Source organism: Trachinotus anak, unplaced genomic scaffold, assembly GCF_046630095.1.
Source record: "Trachinotus anak isolate AG129_WGS33_773 ecotype Australia unplaced genomic scaffold, CSIRO_AGI_Tana_v1 ptg000002l, whole genome shotgun sequence".
Classification (NCBI taxonomy): Eukaryota; Metazoa; Chordata; class Actinopteri; order Carangiformes; family Carangidae; genus Trachinotus; species Trachinotus anak.
The window spans coordinates 26,480,838-26,505,769 of record NW_027273853.1 but is presented as its reverse complement, the minus strand read 5'-3'; the positions used below and the strand labels follow the sequence as shown (position 1 = coordinate 26,505,769).

General features: G+C 40.1%; 1 protein-coding gene across 1 annotated transcript in view; it reads left to right on the top strand.

The window, feature by feature from the left end:
* grm8b (glutamate receptor, metabotropic 8b) overlaps positions 1 to 24,932 on the top strand; it is a 120,595-nt gene that overhangs the window by 42,651 nt on the left and 53,012 nt on the right. The window contains exon 4 of the mRNA XM_071458530.1: positions 24,057 to 24,192. Coding sequence (XP_071314631.1) covers positions 24,057 to 24,192 — 136 coding nt within the window. The remainder of the gene's footprint in view (positions 1 to 24,056; positions 24,193 to 24,932) is intronic.

The window sequence follows — 24,932 nt, the reverse complement described above, 5'->3', positions numbered from 1 at the left end:
GATTATGTGCCTGAACTCTAATGGGCATCATGTTGCAGCTCACGTTTCCACTTCCAAACAACATCTCTGGTTTGTTATAACAGAAACACCAGTTTCTCTGCACCGACTTTAATTTGCAGTATAAAAAAACAGAACGTAGCTGAAGAATATGTATGAATAAATATAAAACTAGGTTTTTCATCTTCTGACAGTCACACTCTCTGCCTCTCTCCATCACTGGAAACCTGGTTTTTAACATTACTGCTGTAATACCTACATATTTACCTGGGCCTGTGACACTGCTGTAATCTGTGTGTAAATGGCTACAGCGGCGGTAATCATGAAGAATGGCGGCGATCGAGGCGTTTAAAAGCTTCAGATTAATAACGAGACGCTGTGCAGAGAGCAGCTGTGGCTCCTCTGCGGGATCAATGAGCTTTCATCTCTGCTGCTGCTGCTGATGTGTCTCTGCTCACACACACACATGCACTGCTGCACATGTAAATGACTTCATTAGCAGACTGAGATGTATTTATATCAAGAGGAGTGACACGATTATTCGAATCCTCTCAAGTGTTGCACAGCTCACGGAGCAGCCATGATAAAGGAAGATGTATTGATTAGAGCTGATCACTGATAAGCTTTAATGGGTGGATTATGAGAAAACACTCCTTCACTGAAAACCACTAAAAACATTAAAAACACTTTACCTCAACCCAGCAGAAGATGAGTCATTAGGCTGATTTTTGAAAAAATATATATATTTGAACTATATTTGTGAAAATCTTCAGTGTCACAGTGATAAAAGTGTTAAACTGTTTAAATTCAGCTCTGTTCCCTCCTCTACTGTGCAGCTCTGGTGAGGGCTGGTCTGAACGCAGGTAGTCGTTTGGTTGTAAGAAAACTTTCAAACAAGAAACAAAATATGTTTTAAAATATATAATAATACTTTTAGAATGTGTAAAATATGTAAAAATACTCATTATCATCTACGCTTACTTCCTCTTTGAGAAACCTGGATCAGGCCTTGGCCCCGCCCACCACCTGCTGGCTCCAGGTGTCCAGGTGAAAGAGCAGAGAGGATGAAGATGTTAGAGGAGGAAACATCAGAGACTCAGCCTCATGTTGGAGCCTCAGTCAGACCCAGACTCAGAGGAGGAGTCTGTTGAGACCAGAATCAGAGACTAGCAGACGGATCAGAACAGTTAGCATAGTTAGCATCTTTTATTTGTTTATGTTGTTTGTTAGCTTGTGCTAATGTAAACTCTCGCTGTCTGCACTTAAAATATTTTAAGAGGAAGTTGAGGAGAAAAGGAAGTAAAGGGGGAGATGGGTAGAAAAGGAGAAAGAGAAGGAAAAGAGGAGAGGAAATAGGTAAAGAAGCAAAGAAGATGGCGAAGCAAAGGAGGCGGCAAAGAGAAGGAAAAGAAGAGGCGGAGTAAGGAATAAAGTAGAGAAAGAAAGGGGAGGAGGAAAGGGGAGAGCAGAAAAGGAAAGGAAGGTGCAGAAGAGGAGCAAAGTAGCTGGTGAAGGAGAGAAGGAAACAGGTGATGAAAGTAAATAGAGATCAGGAGGAAGGGAAGACATGATGAGGCAGGAAAGAAAGTAGAAGGAAAGGAAAAGAGGAGGAGGGAAGAGGCAGAGCAGGAAAGGCATGAGTACCTTCCTGGGCTGGTGATCCAGCTGCTGAGACGTTGCCAGATGTTACTGATGTGTGTAACCTGAGGTCCACAGAGACCTGCACTAATGGCTGCAACATAACACCGGCTCACTGCTGCTGCCGCCCCGTTAAGCCCGTCTCCATGACAACGGCTGCAGATGCCGCTTGCTGATGATAAAAACGCTGATCTCCCCGCTGGGTCGAGCCCTGCGGCAGGTTAAGGTGTGTGTTAAACTGCAGTGGGCGGAGCTCTGGGACAGCCAACAGGTGGAGCGAGCCTCTTCGTTGTCTGTGATGTCACGAGCTGAATGATTTTCCAATCAATTCTAAGAGGGTCTGACTGTGTGTGTGTGTGTGTGTGTGTGTGTGTGATTCCACTCCTTTTTACATGCAAAGATCAGTTTACTGGTCGAGTTACATGTGTCCTTGTTCCCTTCACTGCGTCTGCATCTTGTCCTCACCTCTTAGCCCCTCCCTCGTGAAGAAGAGATGAAGTGATGTGAAGTGATACTGTCCAAATGATAACTACTGCCAGCACAGCGGTGTAGTGATGTCCTCCTAACCAGGGCTGTCCCTGAGTCAGGATTTGACAAGTCTGGTTTGGTCATACGTCAGGTGCTTGCGGTTCACTGGTTCATGCCGGGCTGCTGCAGCCAAATGCTGGAGACCTGATAGAGACCGATATTTAAATTAAAATGTTTTAAAACGAGCAGCAGGACTTCTGTAACTTTGTGATGTCACAACAAAGTAGCCACCACCCTCAGCCATGCCACAAGCCCCGCCCACACTGACTCACTGGTTTGGTTTTTCTGAGTGTTTACCTGAAATCAGCTATATTATTTATTGGATCACTCAGAAAACAATCAGCCAGAAGAGAGGCTCAGATCCTCTCCTCTGATTGGCTCACTGACTCGTTGACACTGAGATAAAATGAAAACATTAGTCCAGGCCCGGTCTAGTGATCCACCCTTCTCCTGATGAGGACAGGAGGGTGGAGGTTATTGTGCCTCAACTCTCCTGTAAGTTCAGACGGGTTTATTGAATGTCAAAGATAACATGGCATTTGCTTCTTCACCATCCCACACTTCTTTTCATTCTCCTGATGAAAATCAGCAGCTTTGCCACATCTCCACGTCGCTCCACTGATTCGCTGCTGATCCATCAAGCTCATAATCAATTAGCTACAGCTGGACCACAACTGTGTGGCTGCTCGATTCCTGTAAAAAACAAAAACCCACCATAGACCTACAGTCAGGTTTACTGGTGGTTTGTTCTGTCATGAGTCCAGGTGGGCGGACTTGTAGTTGGCTCTCTCCACCAGGCTGAGCTGTCCTGGGCTCCTCTGTGCCGGACCAGCTGGCAGATGACAGGAGAGTTTCCCAGGGAGCAGATCCATGCCCTCATTGGCAGCGAGAGGCAGTGGCAGATTAAAGGAGCATTTACATAATAGCACTGCAAAAGGAGGCGCTTTTTTCTGGACGCTCTTCGTCTGAACTGCTTCACACTTCACTAACGCTATACAGGGAATATCAAAAATCACTTTAAATAATCATTTCCTCAGTTTAGTAACGCCATCAACTGTAGATTAAATATTCTTTCTTGTCCATTTTCCTTTGAAGTCTCTGCCTGCCATCAGCTGCGGGGTCTCTTCTTCGAGGCCTGAAATCCAGAGAGCCTCGGCCTCCTGCGTGCTCAGCTGAGTCACCGTCACCACCTCACATCACAACCCTCACACGCTCAGCTGGTTTCCAAGGTTTATTGAGTGTTCATTGGTCAACAGACTGGAAACAGATGGAGATGACATCACTGTAAATATTCTCCATGTCTGCCTGTGTTTTCCACTGATGGCATTTTATTCGGGTCCATGTGAGCTTCTGTATCCACGGGGCCAGAAATGAGCCGAACAGGGTCAAGGTTTGACCATTTTGTCTTGCTATGGACATAAAAATGACTTTCTGTTTCAGTTACTCTGCTGATTTTTGATCCTAATTTAGAGAATATAGAACCTAAACACATTGTTACTGTGACATCAGTTTAACAAGACTAGAAGAATCTACAGCGTTACAGTTAAATGCTAACCTTACTCACCTCGTACCCTCATCACCACAGTGATTGTGCTAACATGCTGATGCTAAGCAGGTGTAATGTTCACCATGTTCACCGTTTTAGTTGCAAGTGTTAATTCTGCAGGTATTTGGTCATAAATCAAATCAAAAACTTTCACCTGATGATGGCAAAAGATGAAAAGTGAAGTGATGACCGAGGTTGTTACGGCTTAGTAATACAGTACAGTTAGCATGGCAGTAAATCACAATAAATACTGCAGCATTTACCCACGAATGAGAAGCTGACTGTACCTAACTTATCTACAGTTTGTGACAGACAATCATTGGTGAAACATGACACTGCCACTGTTTGTGATCGTTAAGCAGTGCTCTCAAATCACTTTGGTGAAACGGACCCCTGAGCATCAAGACAGAGGATTAATCCAACTTCCTGTTAAAAGTGGGGAAAAAAACCTGCAGGACTTCTTGGATTCTCTCATTTCATCTCAGTGGCTGTTCATTTTCACCTTCTCAGTTTGTGAAGTCAGGAAACACTTTGAAGAAAACAGCAGGAAACCACGCTGGAGGAAAAATGGCTTCAGGATACTTTCAGGAACTTACTGTTAACTGGGAAAACTGCTATTATTTATGTCTTTTCCTTGTCTGTGGCTGAATCACACTGTGCAGACTCAACACACAGGTCTCTGCTCTGAACCAGGAGGTGGAGAAAGTTGGTGAATCGAACAAACTGTCGGGAAGAAAAAGATGTTAACGCAGATGTGCTGCATTAACTCTAGCAGGGCTAAAGCTGTGTCATAGTTCAGGGGCTGCTTTCTTTGGAGGATGCAGTCTACAGCGATGGCCGAACCATAATGACAGTCTGGTCCACAGAGGATTCTCACAAAGTGTGGGTCCTGTTGCCTAGAAACCCGTAAACAAACTTGAGGTTTTAAGGCCCTTTGTTTTACTGTTAGCTGATGAGCTGAGCTTTAAAAGTGTGATCCTCAGGCTCTCTGTCGGAGTTGTTTGCTTTCATTAGTGGTGCGTAATTAATCTTTGGATTGGTTAAATACATATAAATAAATAAAATGACTTCATTACCATGAACACACACACTGGTCATTTTGACACGCACCTTCCTCCTGCCCCAAATACTCACTAGAGCACCAAATGTGGATTAATCCACCGCCAAAAATTGCCCCCAGCAAATACACTATTTTCTTCTGCTTATGTAACATTTGATGAAAACTACAGTGACCAGCTGCCTTGGGAAATTACTGAGCCTTTTTTATTTTGTTAAGATGAAACTATATATTTATGAGTTGTTTTTAAAGATTTATATCTTCAGTAGGAACCAATGGCCACAGGGTTGAAAGCCACAGGCAGGATAGGGCAGTTTTTTACCACAAAACTTTATAAACTACATTATATATTAGTTAAAATTCTTGTCAATGATTTATTTGCTATTTTTGATATTTTTATTGATTCAACGAAGCCTCATTTCAGCTCAATGAACGTTTAAATAAGTAAAATAAAAGTGAATTTGTTGAAGATGCTCAGTGAAGGAAGAACAGCAGAACTGACTGTTTGATCTCTGAAGGAACAAAAAGAAAAAGAAACTAGTTGCCCTGCTTTCGTTGTTGCTGTCTCACCGTCGCTCAGCTCAACCAAGAGCTTCTCTGCCAGGGGAACTGGGATCCTCCTGTTCTCTCAGCGGGGAACCCGGGGGCCAACAGCAGGCTGACTCCTGTTTGAACTCCTATCTGATCACACCCGCCGTCTCCAAGGCTAAATTCAGCTGCGCAGCTGTTGATTATACGTCCATCTTCAAAACCTGCACACAGGTGTTTGGTTTGAAAAGCCACTGCAGCATCTGACGGTTGTTAGCGCGGCTTGTCTCGTGTTTCCACAGAGCTGCTTTTGTTTGTTTGTCTTTCCAGTGTCACTTCTTGTGATTTTGATGCTGAACAATTTGTGATCTTCACAGCTGCTTCATGACAGGAGGAGCTCTGTGACAAGTTCAAGAGTTTAAAACGTAAAACTCACTCAGTAGTGAAGGAATTACGTTCAACATGTTGCACAACCATCATTAAAATCACAAATGTTCCCTCTGAACATTGATCAATTTATTTCAATTCATAATCGAGACGCCAAAGTATGTCAGGATGAATTCTGGTATCTCCATTTTTAATTTATTTATGGGGAAATTAAACAAGACTAGACTTAAACAACAGAGAAGCCTGAGAGAGGAGATGTAAAACTACTCTGAGATGGTTTTTGTTTTTTAAAGCCACAGATATATCTTCTTATAGATATCAAAACTTCAAATAAAACACTGTATAGAATATGGGACCTTTAATATTTAAGGTCTTATATCTTTGTTTTAATGGTAATTCATACTGTTTTTTTAAGTGTGTTAGTGTTTAATTTTCTTTCTGTAGACCTTTAGAGGCTCTTGTATTGTCTGCTCTCATTGGATAATTGACAGTAATTCATCCTTTGCACAGAGGAAACTGGATAATGGCTGCATTTTATAACCATGCTGTAAAAAACCCAGGTAATGATATATGTCGGCTGCATAAAAAGCAAACTATCCAGAAAGTAAGTAAATATCAAAATGACTCATATTATAACATTATTTTGTATCACAGCAAAAAAACAACATTTCTGGGTGTTTAGGACTGAACCTCATCTGTATTATTCCTCCACTGTGGTGAATTAATGCTGAAATTCAGATGTAATAACTTTGAAAAACTGCCTTAAATTTGCAGAAGCAGTCAACAGAAAACAGAATTTCAATCATCTGTCATGAAAACAGTGATTTACCTGTAACGTTTGATGTTTCAATAGTCGCAGAAAACTCTGCTCATTCAACCAGTTTTCAGTCAAGTGTGTGTGTGTGTGTGTGTGTGTGTGTGTGTGTGTGTGTGTGTGTGTGTGTGCAGCAGATTAAATGGTGGAATTGATGGTGTTGTATTTTCACTGACGTTCTGTTGGATCAGTCACTGTGGAAAAAGTCTCCCGTCTTTTTACTTCTTGAGAAGTGTGAAAGCCTGCTGAGATAATCTGCTTTTCTTCCTCCTCTTTCTCTCCGCTCCTCATCCTCTTCCATCTTTCCTCCTTCTCTATTTCTTATCCCTTAAACTCTTTTTGTCTTTTCTCCCTCTCATATAAGACGTAAACACCGTCTGCCTCACCTCACCTATCTCTTTTTTAGTCGGTTTACTCATTTTGTCCATTTCTTTTTTTCAAAATTTTCTTGTCATCTGTTATTTATTTTTCTTTTCATTTTTCCTGGAGAGCAGCGTCTCCCTGCTCTGCATGCAGTATGAGGAGTAGATGAATATTTCATGGCCAGGGATTCCTTCACCTTTCCTCCCACGAGATCAAGTTAGCAGAGGAAAATGACTCATCTGTAGTCAGCAGCTCACCTTTCCCCAAACAAATAAAATACTCGCTGTCCATTAGCAGCAGCCAATTGAACACGGCGAGGAGAGGAGAAGGTGAGAGAGACGCCATTCAGAGGAAAAAAGCCTGTCAAACTTTTTCACAATGGCAGAAGAAAGAAAAAGGAGAGGGAAGTAAAAAATGACAAACAAAAACAAGAAGCCTGTATTGAGGTGAAGTGAAAATAAAAGTAAATTTTTGCAGGAACTATTTTCTCTTAAGAAAATAAGAATACTTTGGGTTCAGCCAGTTGTGATGAGGTGATGAGCAGATGCAGTTTAAGCATCTGGAAGTTTATTTTCAGTCATGTGACATAAAAATTTCTTTGTTATCTTTGTTAACAAACTAAGGTGGAGTTGCCACCATAATTTTATTCTTCAGGTTTGTGAATGTTCAGCCCAAAAAAGTAAAGTAAATTCAATATTTTTCATTTTGGGTAAAGGAAGAGTTAAATGTGATATATTAAATGTGTGGAAAATATCTAAGTCTACACAAATTCAACAAAACATCCTTATGTGCTGTGGGTTTTCACAGGGAAACTTCCACAGCCGCCCTGCAGCCACTCAGTGATGTTTGAATAACAGGAAATTATAATTCAGAATAATGTGCAGCCTCTTTGTGGAGAGCAGTTAAAGAAAACAGATGTGGAACAAGGATCCCATTGTGAGGGCTTCGCTTTCTTTCTGCATCAGAGTCCTCAGTGCGAGGGAGGGAGGTTTGAGATGAGCTGCTTTCACTGAATACATCATCAGCTGCAGGAAACCCTGAGAGCTTGTTAACAACGAGGATGCACAGAAAGACAAACCGGAACAAAGGTTTCTTTTTCTGTTCAGAGAGAAATCCCACGCTCTCCTGCGACCCTCTGGTTCCACTGTGTACATCTTTGTGTTATTTTAAAAATAGAGAACCTCATGTGTTGAACTAGAGTTGATTAATTAGACAGCGGCTGCATTTCTTATCAACAGGGTGCAAACATAAAATGTATTTCACAGTCAGTATTAAGAAAACGTAAGATGTAAATCAGACAGTGATTTTTTTTTTCTCTTGGTGGAGCGAGGCTAGCAGTTTCCCCTTACTTCCAGTCTTTGTGCTAAGCTAGGCTAAACACGTCCCGCTCCCATCTCACATTAAGAGACGACTCAGATCTCCCTGACACATCAGAGTCTTTGCTGCTTGTTAGCTAGCAAGCTAACAAATTAGCTGCATAATGTGAGCTCACTAGCAAGCAAATGTTTGCTAAAAGTCTGTGTTAGGGATCAGTTACAACACACTTGAGATAAAATGTTTCGGTGAAGTTTGTGTTAAGTCTTCGCAGCATGATGGTTGAGTTTAACAGAAATTGACCGCGATCATCAATTTATTATAAAAGAAAACACCCCAAACATCACCTTGTATCAGTAATTAATGTTTAGTCAAGTTCTGTCCTAAAAAACAGTTTAGTATGTAACGTGATCCCTCACACCAGTGTTGTTAGGATGCCTTCGAATAAATCTTGGCACATTTTGGCTTCTGTACCTTGACTGCCTCTGTCCGAACGCTGTTTACGGTGTGTTGCGGGTTTCATGCAACATAATGCCATTAAAATGTATGTATATAACTAAATTGAATTGTTTTGTGTTGTATGAGTGTTATGAAACGTGGTAGATGACACCTTGTTTCAAGAACTTCTGAATCAAAAGGAACGATCACGCTCCATCAGCAGACAGCAGACAGGGATTAATGATTTTTTTCCAGCTGTCATGGACACACAGAGCAACCTTGAGAAGTATCACACAGGTTCTGACTGAGTCACGGTGATGGGCCGTTGCGGCGGATTTCATCACCCACTCCCACAGTGAGCAGACAGACCTGCCCCATGCCCCCCTGACGCCTCATCCTGCGGCGGCGGCGGCAGCGGCGGCGACAGGATCTGATGTGCACACAGAGGGTAACGAGCGAAATGCATGTGACGATGCAGAACGCCAGCAGGCTTCAAACACAAGGAAAAGCCCCTGGAAACGATGACAGACAGAAACAGGAATTAGAGCACAGTTCATTTTCATTTCAAATGGAGAAGGACTGTGCAGGAGTTACACATGACCTAAACCTGACCCCAACCCTACCATTAAAGGACCAAAATTATATTTTCACAGTCCACCGATCTGCTTGAATTTAACACATATATAATATTTTGGACAGAGATATGTAGATATCCTCCTATATCCATTGGATTTTACCTGTTAAACAACATTGAGTAATCTTTGACATCCCTTATGTCAAGTGTGTTACACTATTAAACACTATTACACTATTTGTTCTTTTCCTGCTAAGCTCAGTAATTTTTCATTTTAACATGTCTTGGGTTTGATGGTTTTTGTAAAACACCTCATTTCCTCAGTGATGACAATCACATGAGTTCTTCCTTTTTACCTTTAAAAGCAGCAGACAGTTTAAAGAGCCACAGTCTGGCTATAGAAAACTACAGAAGACAAAAATACACTTCTATATAAATACACAGCCTCACAAATTTGAATATTTTGTAAACCAAGTAGTACTGTAGTCTATTCCTGGCTCAGTCTGTCTTAAAGGCAGTAAAAGTTGTGTTTTGATGTATGTAAATCTGCAGTGGATAATAAAAGAGGTAATAAGTCAACATAACTTAAGGATTTAATTTCAGTGTGACTTTGAAGTGAGGTGTACGCCTCGAGCCTGAGACCATGATCAGTCTGAGCAGACACCAACCTAAAGTGAACATATTCATGTAATAATAATAATAATGATGGAGTTTGCTTCTCCATCATTATTATTGTTTGTTTGTTTTTCTTGGATATTGAGCAGCCCTACAGTACCCTGACACCTGTATTGACTGTGATAGAATCCGGCTCTTGGTCTGATGGGTTTCCTCTTCTCCATCTCATTTCTTCCTGTTTGTCAGAGATGTTGACAGCAGATGTTGAGACGGGCTGTGAGACGGAGCCAGAGCCACTAGACATCTGGACCATCACCGTCCTCCTCGTCTCCTCATTTGCTCCACTAGTCACATAACGATGCTCTAACTTAGCTCATTAAAGTTTTTAGGTAAGACCAAAACAGGAAGGAAAGTGAATTTTAATGGGGAAAGAACTAACTTTCTCTGATTAATGTTTCAAAAGTTTGCAAGATCTTAAGATACACTTGTGTGTCTTTAGTTCAATGTTTTAAAGTCATACATTGAAATTCAGTCGCTCTCTCATTTCCTTGGCTTGGTTTTAAAGAGGATTTGCTGTTTTCTGATCTCAAAAAACAAACTGGAAATTAACAGTTTTGCCAATTTAGTGACTTTGTCACTAGATTTAGCGACTTTTCAGAGTCAAGACTTTTCAAAGCGAGCACACCTCTCTTTGTCTGTATGTGAGCATCAGAGTAGCAGTTCGCCTCAGGAATGAGCCAAAGTAGTTTGGTTGAGGTTAGTTAAGGTGAGTTAAGGTTTACTTTAGCAACTTAAACAATGTGGTTCAGGTTAGCTAGTTAGTTAACTCAGAGTAGATAGCAGCTTTCAAACACTACACAATTTGCTTCCAGTCAGCTAAAGGTTCGGTGTAGGATTTTAGCAGCTAAAACTTTAATTTACAGGTTTGCAGGTTTCAAAGTTTGGTTAATGGTTCAGTTTAGCAGCTAAAGCTTTACTTTACAGCAGAACTTAAGAAGACATGTTGAACTAATAATCTACCTGGAGACTTAAGACTTACCTGCAGGTGAAACACACTCTCCTCCTCAATTGCCTTAAAATAATTGTCTTAAAATAAGACAGTCATTTTATGAGATTTTGTGGACCATGCGATCTATCTCTGGTAGTATTCGGAGGACATTTATGACTGTTTCATATGTGGGTCACTGGGTCTGAGCCAAAGCTTGAGGTAAAATTTCAGCTCCTCTTAACAACAAGTGCAGAGTCGGACTAAAGGAAGACCTTTCACACTGCAGCTGAAAGTGTCCCAGTTCTGACTCTCCTTCCCTGCTGTGTGGATATTTTTAGATCTTTGTGAAGTTTTAGTCCAAACGTCCTGGATAGTATCTGATCCATGACTGAGTGATACAGTAAAGTGGGCAGAGCCTGTTTCTGGAAATATGTATTTCTCTCTCCTCTCAAATCAGATTTTTCAACATCAGGGACTAATACTACCAAAGACTGATATTTATTTACTGCTGGAAAGAACTGAAAGAAAATACTATTTGACTAACCTCTTATTTAAGGGCTGTCCACACCAAGAACGATTACTATAACTATAAATATATAATTTAATAAAAATCATTATAAATCAAACAATAATGACGGCAGTGGCAAACAATATTGTATGTATCACTTTCAGAGCGATTTCATGAATTATAAAAATATTGACCAATCAAATTACTTCAAATATATATGTGGTCACATTACACACATAAAATGTTCAACATGGCAGATGAAATTGCGGAGAGACTCATCAAAAAAAAAACCAACCCACAACTGTTTGATAAAACAAACAGACAAAGGACATCTGGGATGCAACTGGGCTTTGAACCTTTGCCACCACTGATTACAGAACGGTTTATCAGTGTGGATGCTCACATCGTTGTCATTACAGTTATCGTTCTTGGTGTGGACGGCCCTTAAGTCTTGGTCCTACCAGAGGTTGGCACTGCGACGTTCATCCATGGATGTTTTCAGAAATAGGGGTTGCTGTCTTTCACGAAAACTTCTCCTACTGCCTGATAAAAATAATTGTTGATGACGTGTATAAAGGTTTAAAGGTGGGAGATTACAACTCCTGAAAATGACCTGAGAGACAATTCCTCTAAAATGTCAAAGAAGCCAGGCAAATGCTTTGAAGGTTTAAGGGAGACATTTGCTTTAAGGTGGACTGGGAGAGTTAGGACATACTGCTTTCCTTGCTTCATCTGGCTTTCTAGTCGAGTCTGTGCATGTGTTGCCCAGGAAACTTGTCATGGTCCAGTGTTCAGGAGCTCAAAGGCGAGGAATGAAAGAGGCGAGTGGGCACATTTGTCCCGTTTCTATCCGTCATGCTCATTTAGGATTTCAGGGGGTTACACAGCAATAAACACTCGCTGAACTGTTAATTGAAAGGTCAGTTTGAAGGCTTTGCCGGAGGCTAGCTTTAATGATATCTGTTATTAGCAATAATTCCATTGACACGTGCCTATGAATGTTCCTGGCCATGTTTATTCAGTCCGCCTTTGAGTTCAGTGGCTCCCGCTGTGAGGCTTTCCTTGGCTGAGCTGAGGAGCCAAGTGAAATTGTATTATTCCTTCTCTTTGGTCTCGTGTCCTTTATGATACGCTTCATTTGATTCCACATCATTAAAACTACGCTACATTAGAGGTTGTATTTGTGTGTAGTACACAAAGGCCTTAGCTTGAAAAATCCAGTTTTCACGCTCACATTTACATTTACAACCATTTACTAATATTCAACCTCCTGACCGGGTGCAGTGATTCAGAAAAGAAAAATGTCTGCTTTGTGTTAATCCAGATACATTCAAGGTTTCACATGTTACCGATGTTGGGAAACCACAGTACATATTTTAAATTACCTCAACTACAGAGATCAGGCTTTTAATTGGACGCTTTAATCAGAGACAGGCCCAGGATATTTTAGTTAGAAGCATTTTTGTTTTCTGATTTGTTTTTCTTTTAATTTGTAAGCTGCAAATTTACGACTTTCTCCTTATTTACCTGTTGTCCTAAACATTCAGTATAATGTCTATATCTATAACACAAGTTTCTCTTTGCAATACAAATATGTTTTTACCCAACCATTATCACTTCTGCTTTTCTTTTTCAAGTAAACGCAATACTTCCTGCCGCTTAAGTTAAAAACCTTTCCTGCTAGGCTTTTAATTTGAAAAAATACAGAAAGTGTGGGGTTCAATGGACGGTTGCTTCACAATAATTGCAAAATGTGTGTTTTCAGCAGAGTTATGAAAAAGAAGTGACTCTGATTGAGTTGGTGCTGGTGAAATGTACAGTTTTCTGAATTTACAATGACAGCCTCCATTCAGCAGCTGTAAGATTTACCAATATTTGAATATTGGCTTTTATTTGAGAATGTACTGTCTGTACATGTACATGTATTATTATATTTATATTGCATGTATGTTTTACATGTTTTTATTTTATATATACATATATTTCATATATGGAAAGTCAGTATACTGTATGTACATATATTGTATGTGCGTATGGGGAACAAAGTATGTTTTCTTTATCCATCTGTGCTGAGCACGTTGTGTTTCTGTCCTAATTTACATGTATCTCAACATATCAAAATCTAATGAACAGATTTCACCATTATTTGTTGTAAGGTTTAAAGTTTTTTATACAAATCTATGCACAGATTCAAACTTTCATAACAAGGAATTGTGCAGATTCAGCATTTCACCTTGACAGCAACACCTGTCAACCTCCATAATTCTGTCGACAAAAAGAGCAAAAAAACTGACCTACCATCATTTTCCTTTTTGTGAGTGAATTAAAAACTAGCTTCAGGAAAGTAAAAAGGTTGTGTTGTTCTGAAGCTGAGGCGTGTGTCTTTGTCTCCAGCCGTTTCAGGCTCACAGGGATTTTTGTGAAATTGAGGTGAATGTTGAGCTGCTCGGGGCAGATGAGCAGACGGTCGCACCAAACAAAAACTACCAAAAGGAAAAATGGCACCAGCTTCAACTGAATGTTCAGTAATGTCAAACATATAACACTTAAAACTTCAGTCCACAACACAATTTCACCTTACCTGAATTCTCTTTTTTTTCCCCCTTATCTTTTAAGACACTTTGGATGATGAGTTCCAGGTGCAGGTTTTTCATTTTCTTGTTGGAAATAAGTATATCTGAAGTGTTTAGTGAATTAACTCCTTCAGTTCAGGCCAGCAGCTTACAGCAGAGATGTTCCCTCAGGGGCTTTAAGTAAATCCTCAGCCTGTTAGAAGCTGCAGGGATTTCCTTATCTGTTTCCAAGGAAACGGGCGCATATTCCCACATTATCACATCTGCGAGCGGTGTGCGTGCGTGCATCTGTGTGTGTGTGTGTGTGTGTGTATTGTAAATGGCACATGACAACATTTCCTGCAGAGTCTGTTAACCGATTACTGATCCCACTCTGTCACCCGAAGTTAATTTAGTGCATTTGAGCGCAGCAGAAAAAGCCTCGGCAGCACATTTAGCACATTGGTTTTTACTCTGTTGGAAAAGTCCCAACTAAACCTCATTAAAATCATGTCATGAGTGTCCATCTTTATTACGTCCACACTCATCTGCAGCAGTTACTCCTCGAGGCTCCTGGGAGCCTCACCTGGTTCATCACTCTCTCTCTTTGGCTTCCTTTGTACGGATCAAGAGTCGAGTGAGCAATGTACGAAACAACTCGAACTAGAACACTGTGCAGAAAAGATCAGTAATGTTACGTGCAATTACATGACATATAATAATGATAAAAAGCAAACAGTAAAGTTAATAGTTAAAGGAAGAATCTAGAGTGATTTCTTGCGCTGGGAAACGTTCACATGGCTGTTTCTTTATTCTCTCACTGATGAGAATCTAGTTTTTGTTTTTCATTACAAACTCTTCGCCTGAGAGAAGACTAAATCGCTCAGCTTGTTTGAGGCATTGTTGAGATGTGGGAGGTGTGTGTGTGTGTGTGTGTGTGTGTGTGTCGGCTCCGCTGTAAACTTCTATAGTTACTAATAAAACTCTTGTCTGTGCAGATTTGCAGCAAGTGAACGTGTAACTTTAAACAAGGAACGATGCTTCCAGCCTTAATCGGTCATTTTAATTCTGTTTGAACCTCAGCGCTGAATACCTGTTCGGTTGGTCCACCAGTGACTGAGCGGTCTTCCGAACATACTCGCTGTATTCCAACATGGATCTCTGTGGGTTTACCCAGCGCTGGCTGACCAAGGATTACATTCATACTGGATGAGTTGAGCATCAGTGCAGCGCTGCATTGGCCCCATTTACACCTGGCATTAACATCATCTGGGCAGTGACATGTGACCCACTGGCCTTTGCTGTTACACTCGATGTTTCTAACAGACATTAATATGCAGATTAGTTTGGCAGTGCTGGCAGACCTGTCAACAAACATGGTCCACCCCAGGTCGAGGGCAGCAACACCACAGCGGGGGGCGGGGGGGTCAATAAAAGAGCGAGAACTCATATCTGCACCCAGGCCGCCTTCATATAACTGATCTCATAGCTTGGAGAGTGCGTTGTGTAGTACAACCTTTTTCCTATAACAAATATTGATGAATCTACTCCTGCACCTCTTTGTTGTTTGTTTTGTCTCTGAACTGCACAAAACAACATTATATTTCATAAAATAAGTGAAAAAAGGGCATTGAAGGAGCTTGATGCTTGAATAAGTGAAGATAATGAAAGAAATAATAAAATACAAAAGAAAAGGAGAAAAGTAAAAGTTGTTTGGAAGAGATAAGAGTCTCTGAGCGCTGGCCGTGTATTCTAATAATCAAAAACTTTCTGATGTTGTGAGAGCGTGAGCAGATTGTACGGTTTGTTCTGTTGTGCTGAGAGATAAAATCAGTTCGGAGCTTCATTGAATTAAATGGGATTCAGGAGAGTGGAGGTCAGCGGAGCTTCATCCTCACCCAGATCTCTGGAGATAAAGTTAATGTGAAATGTCTCCACATTCTTATAAACCTATTACTGATAAAGAGCTTCCAACATGTTATTAGATTACACACAGCCGCCGGGATGTAAAGAGAGAGGGTGTTAAGGTAGTGGTGTTGCCACGTCACCATGGCAACAGCTGATGGTTCATGGTTGTTTTTTTTTTTGTTTATGTTTTATAAGACAAAACAGAAAGAAAATTTAATGACCTTTATTTTGAAGGAGTGCTCTGAAATTAAGGGCCACACTCAACCAAAACCTACTAAACCCACATCACTGAGCCACACCTGGTGAGCGTCATTATCACAAACACACACACTTGTTTATTTTGGCTCAGTCCAACGTTATATTCCATCCTGCTGCACCAAATGTGGATTAATCCACTGCTGAAAATAGTCCCCAATAAATACACTGATTCCTCCTGTGTGAGTATCGTTTGCTGGTAACTACAGTGTCCACCTGTTTCATGAAATTACTGAGTTTTGATTTAAAAATTAAACAATATATTTGCGAGTTTATATCGTCCTCAGGAACCACTGTGCTTGAAGCTGAGCGCACAGACAGGGTAGTGTTTCTGGGTTTGGTCTTTTCATGGGATTTGTTGACAACAAGAAAAATGTAGAATAACACAAGATTTATCCTTTGAAAACAACACCAGAGAACCAGAGGAGCTGAAGCTTTTCAGCCTGTTGACTTCACAGAGCAGCAGGAGAATCACAGCTTTGTGCATCTTTAAGAAGGAAAACCTTCAGTGTCGTTTGACAGACAAATGACTGACAGATGTTAAAGAGGGGGGTTAGGTACCTGCTGTAACACACAGTTCAGATGTCAGTGATACCTAATGCAATAACACCACATAGTTGTGTATTGACAGAGACACCCTTTAATCCATGATAGGAAATAAATAACTGTTGGGTTTTTCTGAGCAGGAATCATCTCCGACATGTTCTGAGATACCCTCAAAGATGACACACGCAAAGGTTGAAATATTAAAAACAAGAAGAGACAGTAGACATTTAAATCTTAATTTCAGCTAATTCAAACTTCTCATGTTTAGTAGTCTCTGATCAGTCTCATCAGTAATAACAACGCTGTGCTCACCAAGTTCATAGCTGAGGTCTGAGAACACACAAGATGCTTTCACACCCAACCTGTCTGGGTTTGGTGTTCCGAAGGACTGAAGGGCATTTTGTGCAGAAAGTGAGATTACATACAAATGTGGTTTTTCATCTCCAGCTGCAGATGTAGCTGGCGCCCTTTGCTGAAAGACAGTCTTGCAGAGACAGGCTGGTTTAATTGAGCATCATTCATTCGCTAAGGAGGAATTTTCTGTCAATGCGGTTTATCACTGATTCACTGTGGGTCTGATGATGATCGTTAGAGCTTTAGCTACGTCAGAAGGACACAACTAAAAGTGATTCTCTAATGTTAAACTGATTCTGTGTGCGAAAAGTACTAAAACTATGGTGTAGCTAAAACAAATGTTGAAAATGATGCTGATCTAATACAAATTTTATGCATAGTTTGGAATGTTTTTTACAGATGGTCAGTTTGTTTGTTGGTCGGTTGGTCCAGATTGAAAGATGTTAACCATGATTTAAAGGCTCGAGAGGATTTCTGATGTTCATGGTGACCAGAAGATGAATCCTAATGATGTAAAAGATCAAGAAATCAGCTTTAAAATAGTCATTGAGGAGCAAATGGCTTAATAGCTAATTTTCATTGTTCGTAATAACAGTGACTTGTTTCTAAAATCTCCCTGAGGCGTCATTACAGCTCACAATGAATTCCTCGAGATCCCACGTGTTAACGTCTTCATCTCAACATGTCAGCTTTAAATATTACCAGCTCACACTGAAGTGAACAGCATCTCACACTCTGTACACTGCGTCTCATATTCGCATGCAAATAAGATCTGCAGCAGCGCTGAGATGCAGAGCTCTCAAGTTAAAGCTTTAACTCTGGAGCAGGTGTCAGACACTACACAGGACAAATGGATGTAGTTTAAACATGAAGGCAACAGCGAGTGAGGTCAAACAGGAGAGACGGATAAATACCAGCTGTTCAAACCAGAGAGGATCAGATGTCAAAACCACCAACAAATGTTACATTTGACACAAAGGTTTGATCCAAGTTGGACAGTTTACAACAAAACTACGTAAGTAGTAATTACAAATTCTGTCTTTTTAACACAAATGTATTTGATTTTGGCCAAAGCCCAGGAAAAAAGAAGCCAATGCCTCCGAAAAACAGAAATGTCTGACAGGATTAAACTATAATGAATGATCTGTATTAATGAGCCATCTGCAACAAAAGCACATACACCCTTCTTTAGTCAGTTTCCAGACTTTTATTTTGTAACATTTTCTGTCTGCCTTTATTTTTGATGACAGATTCGATCCCCCTCTTCGTCTTCACAGAGGATTCCTCTCAGCTGCTTTTTGCTGGAGGGTTTTTCTTCCTCTTCAAAATACTCCAAAGATGTTCAATTGGATTCAAGTCAGGGGGCAGACTTGGCCCAGATTATAGTTTTCATTTTTTTCTTCCTTAAAAACTCTTGTGTGATGGTTGTATTTGTGTGTTTGGGATCTTTGGAGAATTTGTCTCCTTTCCAGCCTCTGGAGACTGGAGGTCCTCTTCATTCAGCTCTTACTCGTTTGATTTTTAATGTCTGCCTTTTTTCACACACAAAAAACACTTAAGAATGAATTAGGAGTCATGTTAAACTTACTTAAATGTTACTTAAAGGTCCCATATTTAACGCTTCTCCTGTGTTTTATCTGAAGTGTTGATCTCCATAAGAAGATATATTTGTGGTTTTAAGAACAAAAAACCATCTCAGTGTAGTTTTACATCTCCTCTCTGAGGCTTCTCTCTGGAGCTCGAGTAACAACAGGTTGGTGAGCCAATCAGAAGAGAGGCTCTGAGGGCGATGACTGCTTTGTTGTGACATCACAAAGTTCCAGAAGTCCTGATGGCTGGTTTTAAGGCTCAGTTTCTGAATACAGGCTGTGTGTATTTCTCTGTGGACTGAGGCTTTGATACTTTCACAGTATTAATATAGAACCTAGACCTGCTTTATAATCACAAACACATGGACATCTACCTTTAGACTGTATGGGACCTTTAAAAGGAAAATGTTTATATTTTAGTTTTGTGAGTGCCAGGTATATAATTGTTGTCTGCACACAGGAAAAAAAAAAAAACATTTTACCTTCAGCTGTCATGGTTAACACACTCACAACTGCAGTCTTTCATTACTTTAATTTGAAACTACCTTCCGCTGTCAAGAAACAAGGAACCGAGATGAATAAAGAATAAAAAGTCTTCTCAGTAATCACGCTCTCAGCAGCCCGACCTTCAAATACATAATCCCAAAACCATCACTAAAAAAAGAACCCGTACAAGAAAACGCCGCAGCTCCAATCTGATGCCCTGATGGACCTGTGTAATACAGGAATGAGCTCAGAATGGAATCAATTTTTCTCTGAAAGCATCTGAATGGAGCTGTGTCTTTAGGGAGAGAGTGCAGACGGCCTCTTGGCTCCGCTGCTGATGGCGCGGTGATGATAATGGCAGCAGGGTGTTAAATGTTTTTATCTCCATCCTTTGTCAGCCTTCGAGATCAGCCTGAACAGACAGCTCCTCTTTCTTTGCCGGAGATAAAACTTCCACCCCATGACATTTCTGTGATATTATACAGTCTCTTTACTACACTGTTGCTTCAACAGGGAAGTGGTGGTAACACTTAATATTAAAGGTCTGTCATCTCTTAATAATTTTCTCTGACGTTTCCCAGAAAGACCTGTGTAATTTAATGGTAATTTTAAAGGAACTTCTTCATTCAAACCAAAGTGCATTTTCAGTCATCATTAATTTCTATTGTTGCGAATTTTATTCTCCATTATTGTGTGTAGGAATGCAGTAGTTCAACTGTTGAGTGTATGTAGTGTCAAATGAAAGGGCTGTTTGACAGCAAGATAAAGCTGTAAAAATATTCAAAACATAACTTTCACTTCAACTGATATTAGTTCGGTTTCTGTAGACATTTTTTAAAGTGGCTAAAACATGTTTTTGAGGCTGGTGCCACCTGAATATACTGCAGGTAATATACTGACTATATATAACCTCACTTACTATAACCCGAACTATCATCACTATGAGATGATTGTAATGCTGGTTACAGACATTCATGTTCCCCACGGCATGAAACTTGACTTTTTCTCCAGTGCCACGTCAACATTACACCTGCTTGTCATCACTTTGTTCGCATGTTATTGTTAGCATGGTAAAATGCTGATATTAGCATTTAGCTCAAAGCACAGTTGTGCCTAAGCACAGTCTCTCTATTTAGATTTGCTCTTAAAATTGTTGCACACAGAGTTCAAGCTAAGAAATAGTTGACTTTATTACATTATTTTCACACAGTTGCTCAGCAATGGTCCAAGCTCCAGCTGTGATGATAATATTTTACTTATCATACCTCTTCACAAAGAAAAAGCAGAGGTCTGAGTTTGGATCATTGGGTTTTTAAATCTTTATTGTATGTGAGTGAAAAAACTCAGTCATTCACCTTTATGTGATGGCTTCTGTTGTCATGGTGACCTCGGTCTGAACAAGACGTGAACGAGGTAAGTGGAGGAACAATGACAGAGTCATGCTGTGACCTCACTCTCGATCTCAGTCACCAGACAGACACAGGTCTCATCGATCAGACGCTTGTTTCTGATTCAGATACGACGACGATATCTTACTTCTGATTCCCTTATTTAGCATTCATGACCACAAACACTTACTTAATGGTTTGTAACACTATAATGTAGCTGTAAACAGACATAAGAACATTTTAATTGTTTACTAAGGAACAGAAGTATGTTTTCAATATACTGCCTCCACTCATCCACAGGAGGAGTTATATTTACATACATTTAAACACTTAGAATGTTAATTAAGTGTTTACATACTGCTTATAATTCATATCTATGTAAAATAATATAAAATATACAATATATATAGACAGTATTTTTGTACTATAATCTAGTTGTTTTTTATAATATAGAAAAAGAATTGCAGTTTTGCACAGTTTGCCCTGCTGCCGAGTCTGACCCTCACTGCACTGCTTTGCTTACTGTACATTGTATGTGTGTGTATACTGTACTTTGGCATGTGACAAATAAAACTTAACTTCTGTAAAGTGGCATCGCTTATTCCTGAAACTCACCCAGTGTCATCTGGGGTTGGCTCCAGCTCCCCCGTGACCCTGTATGGATATGTGGTATAGATAGTCTATGGATGGATAATTATATATTATTAAAAAAACAGCTGCAAAAGAAGAAGGAAAAAAAGATAATACAATAATAATATATATCGCAGTATTTGGGCTGGACTGGCCTACTATAAATGCTAAACAGGAAAAGTTGTTTTTTTCCATTACATGAAGTTTCATCTTTGATTTGCAAGAAGTATCAGAAAGATTATCTGCCGGCTTGGTGTCCTATGAGTACAGATACAGCGCCGTATATCTCTGTATCTGTATATCTCCAGTATTGTCAAGATAAGTTTTTATCATTTTATCTCCTTTGCTGCAGTAATCTTAAAACCCAGCACCTCCTTAAAAAAACATCTCAGATGCTGTTTAAACAATCGAGGTCAGACCAAGCAGACCTGATTATTTTGAGCTGTGACTCTTTCTTTTTCCCTCGAGCTTTCCTGCGACAGTCGGTCGGCAGAGTCTTTCCGGCCAAACTCTAAATAAATAAAAAAATCCTCTCCAGAGCCAATTAAGTAGGAACAGCTTACACCCTGTGGGTTGGTTCTACTTCAGCCTCTACTGTACATGATTTCATTTTATGTCAGACGCTCCAACCTCATCTTCAAAACTCCACCACTGCTCTGGTTTTCTTGTCCCAGGGGCAACGCTGCAGGAACAATATCACAAACTTGAAGTGTGTTTTTAGCAGCGAAGCCGCCAGCGAGGATGAAGCGGAGAGTTTAATGATGTGACGAGGAGGAGACCAAGAGAAAACCTCAACTTTCATTACTGAACCTTGAAGGAAGTCAGCTGATTGCAGCAGCAGAAAGAAGAAAATGGAACAACCAGTCGTAATATTAAAGGACATGAATAAAGCTGCAATAAAGAAAAAGCTAAATTGTTATGATCATGTAAAAACCTTGGGTCTCTATTAATGCCATTTTTCTCAGAAACTAAAAAATCAAAGCTGCTTTTAAGCCTTTAAAAAAAACAATTTGTACCTGAGTGACAACTGAGCAAATTACATCAGTTGTTGAAGGCCATGTGATATGGCTGAAAGCTTCAGAAAAATACCAGCTTTATTGTCATTTTTTCAAAACAACTATGTCAAAGATGAACCTTCAAACCCCAATCAGTTCATTGACTTTCAAACTGTTCTGAGAATTCAGAGACCAGCAGCGTTTTTAATCCCTGTGGCACTTTTTAACCACCGAAACTTTGCACAATATCAGGAGTGCTACTTGTTATTTCACACATTCAAACCTGGTTCTGGTTTTGGTTCCTGATCCTGAAAACTTTTAGTCATGCAAAGACAAACATAAATGTCCTACACCTATGCAGGGAAAGGTGCCCTGAAGAAATTTCAACAACACACTGTGCGGGCCTCATTGGTTGATATTTTCCTGTCAGGAGATGGAACAAGAAATACATGTTAATGATATAACACAAAAAACACACCACATGGACACTTCCACACGTCCCCACGAAACCTGTGAGACTTCCAGCCATAGGTCGAGCTTTTCAAGTGGCCAGGACCAACAGTGCTGGGGTTTGAATCACTGATTGGCTCGTTCAGACTAAATCTAAGTAGAGGTTGTCACAGCCCCAGTTTTAGCACCAAGCATGGGCTTAAGAGGTTTCTTCCCATTGCAAGCCTGTCATCCGTATTTTTGTTGTCAAGTGTGAATTCTTTGTTTTCTTTTATCAACTTATGTTTTATGTTTTATTGCTTTCATGTGTGGCTTTTATTGTTTTTATACATTACATTGTTTATTTCTTATCCGCTTAAAATTGCTTTTACATTTGTGGATTATTGTTTTTCATATTATATATTTTGTGTCAGTGCTTCCTTGAAAAAGATGGCCTTCCCTGTATAAATAAAGGTTTGAATGACGTGGGTATTACATTTTACATTTTTATTCCTCGAAGCCGTATGTCCCATGTGAACGTGATATCTCAGTAACACCATGAGGGAGTTCTGTCTAAAATGGCACAAACATTCACTTGTACTTGAGGATGAACTGATTTTGGTTGTCAAAGGTCAAAGGTCAAGGTCACTGTGACCTCACAAAACATGTTTTTTTGCCATAACTCATGAATTCACAAACTAATTTTGACACAGTTTGACACAAATGTCTATAAGGATAAAATGAAGTGATGACATTTTATATCTAAATGGTCAAAGGTCAACTTCACTGTGACAACATAATGTTCTGCAAAAACACTTCTGGCTGTTATTCAATGCTGTAATTCAGTGAGGGGAGATTGTGACCATATTTCCTGCAGCCACCAGGCAGTAACTGTATTTCTACTGCTGTTGTATGTAGGAATCCCCCTGGTTGACTCCCCTCAGTGAATGTTAGTGATAATCTGACAGTATTTAGTGTCTGGCAGCGTTAATAAACCCCCTGACCTTTGTGCCAGTGGCTGCAGATGAAAGTTTAATGATCTCTGCGGTGAAACGTCACAGCAGCAGAGTGAAGAAAATAACCAGACAAACAGTGACGTTAATTAAAACATTACGGCAGAGACATAACAAAGCAGACAGAGAAAACAATAAAACTCTCAACAGATAAACAGGAGTGATGTTCATTAACAGATTAACAGATAGAAGCAGATGTGTTAACATGTTTGCTGCCAGATGTTCACACTGCTGAACAGCAGAGATACATGTCAGCAGGAACCTGAAAGAAAGTTCACTGTTGACTCATGTAGAGCAGGACGATTGTTTTGCAGTACGCTCCATAATATGTTTCTCCTGCTGGACTTCCTGGATCAGATTTCATGTTTCACTGTTACATTGAACAACCCCAACACGGATGCAGCCCTGTGCATTGGTTTAACTGGTTTCAGTTTGAATGGACACTTACCCATCACCTCTGTGCATCTCTCACATTGTGACAATCTGTCACAGTTACCTCTCAAAGGACTGAAACATCGTCCAGGCTGATCCCAGAACACATCTTGACCTTTTTATATACAGTCGATGCTCCTGACTGATGTCTACATCTCACTCTCCTCCTGTCTCTCTCTCTCAGGTGGGGTCTGTATCGCTCAGTCTCTGAAGATTCCTCGGGAGCCGAGACCCGGCGAGTTCGACAAGATCGTCCTCCGTCTGGTGGAGACGCCCAACGCCCGCGCCGTCATCATGTTTGCCAACGAGGACGACATCCGGTACAAACACACACATGCGCAAACAAACACACACCCACACAGGTGTGAGTTTAATGAAGGGGGGGGGGGGGGGGGGGGGGGGGGGTAATGACCAAAGAATGAGATCATGATGGATGGATGGGAATTTAGGGTCATTTCATTGATCTATGATTGATTTATCCTACAATTACATTTTCATGCATTTTTTAAATTTTCACATTTTTTTAAGTGGATCAGTTTAAACTAATTTTCAGTTCTAGTCCTCACACACACACACACACACACACACACACACACACACACACACACACTCACACTCATAATTTATTACAAGAAATGTTAATTAGAATTAATTTACAATAACCATTTTTAGGAGCACACCTCAGTCTTCAGAAAGCTAATGATGATATGAACCATAGTCCTTGTAACGTCTTCACTTTAAAAAATAATAAATGATGATGTTATTGAATTTTTGAAGATTTTTTTTACCCAGCACACAAATTTTTTTATTCCAATTTTTACTTTTTAAACAACAAATAAACAGACAAAAATGAAAATAATTAGTTTTCTGAAGGACACTGCAGTGAAAACAGCTTCTCCGCAATTCATCTGAAATTAGTCTCCAAATATAACAGAGGACTCTCTCTCTCTCTCTCTCTCTTTCTCTCTCTCTCTCTGTCTCACACACACACACACACACACACACACACACACACATTTTTACTGTTCGACTGAAGTATAAACTCACATCTGTATCTGTA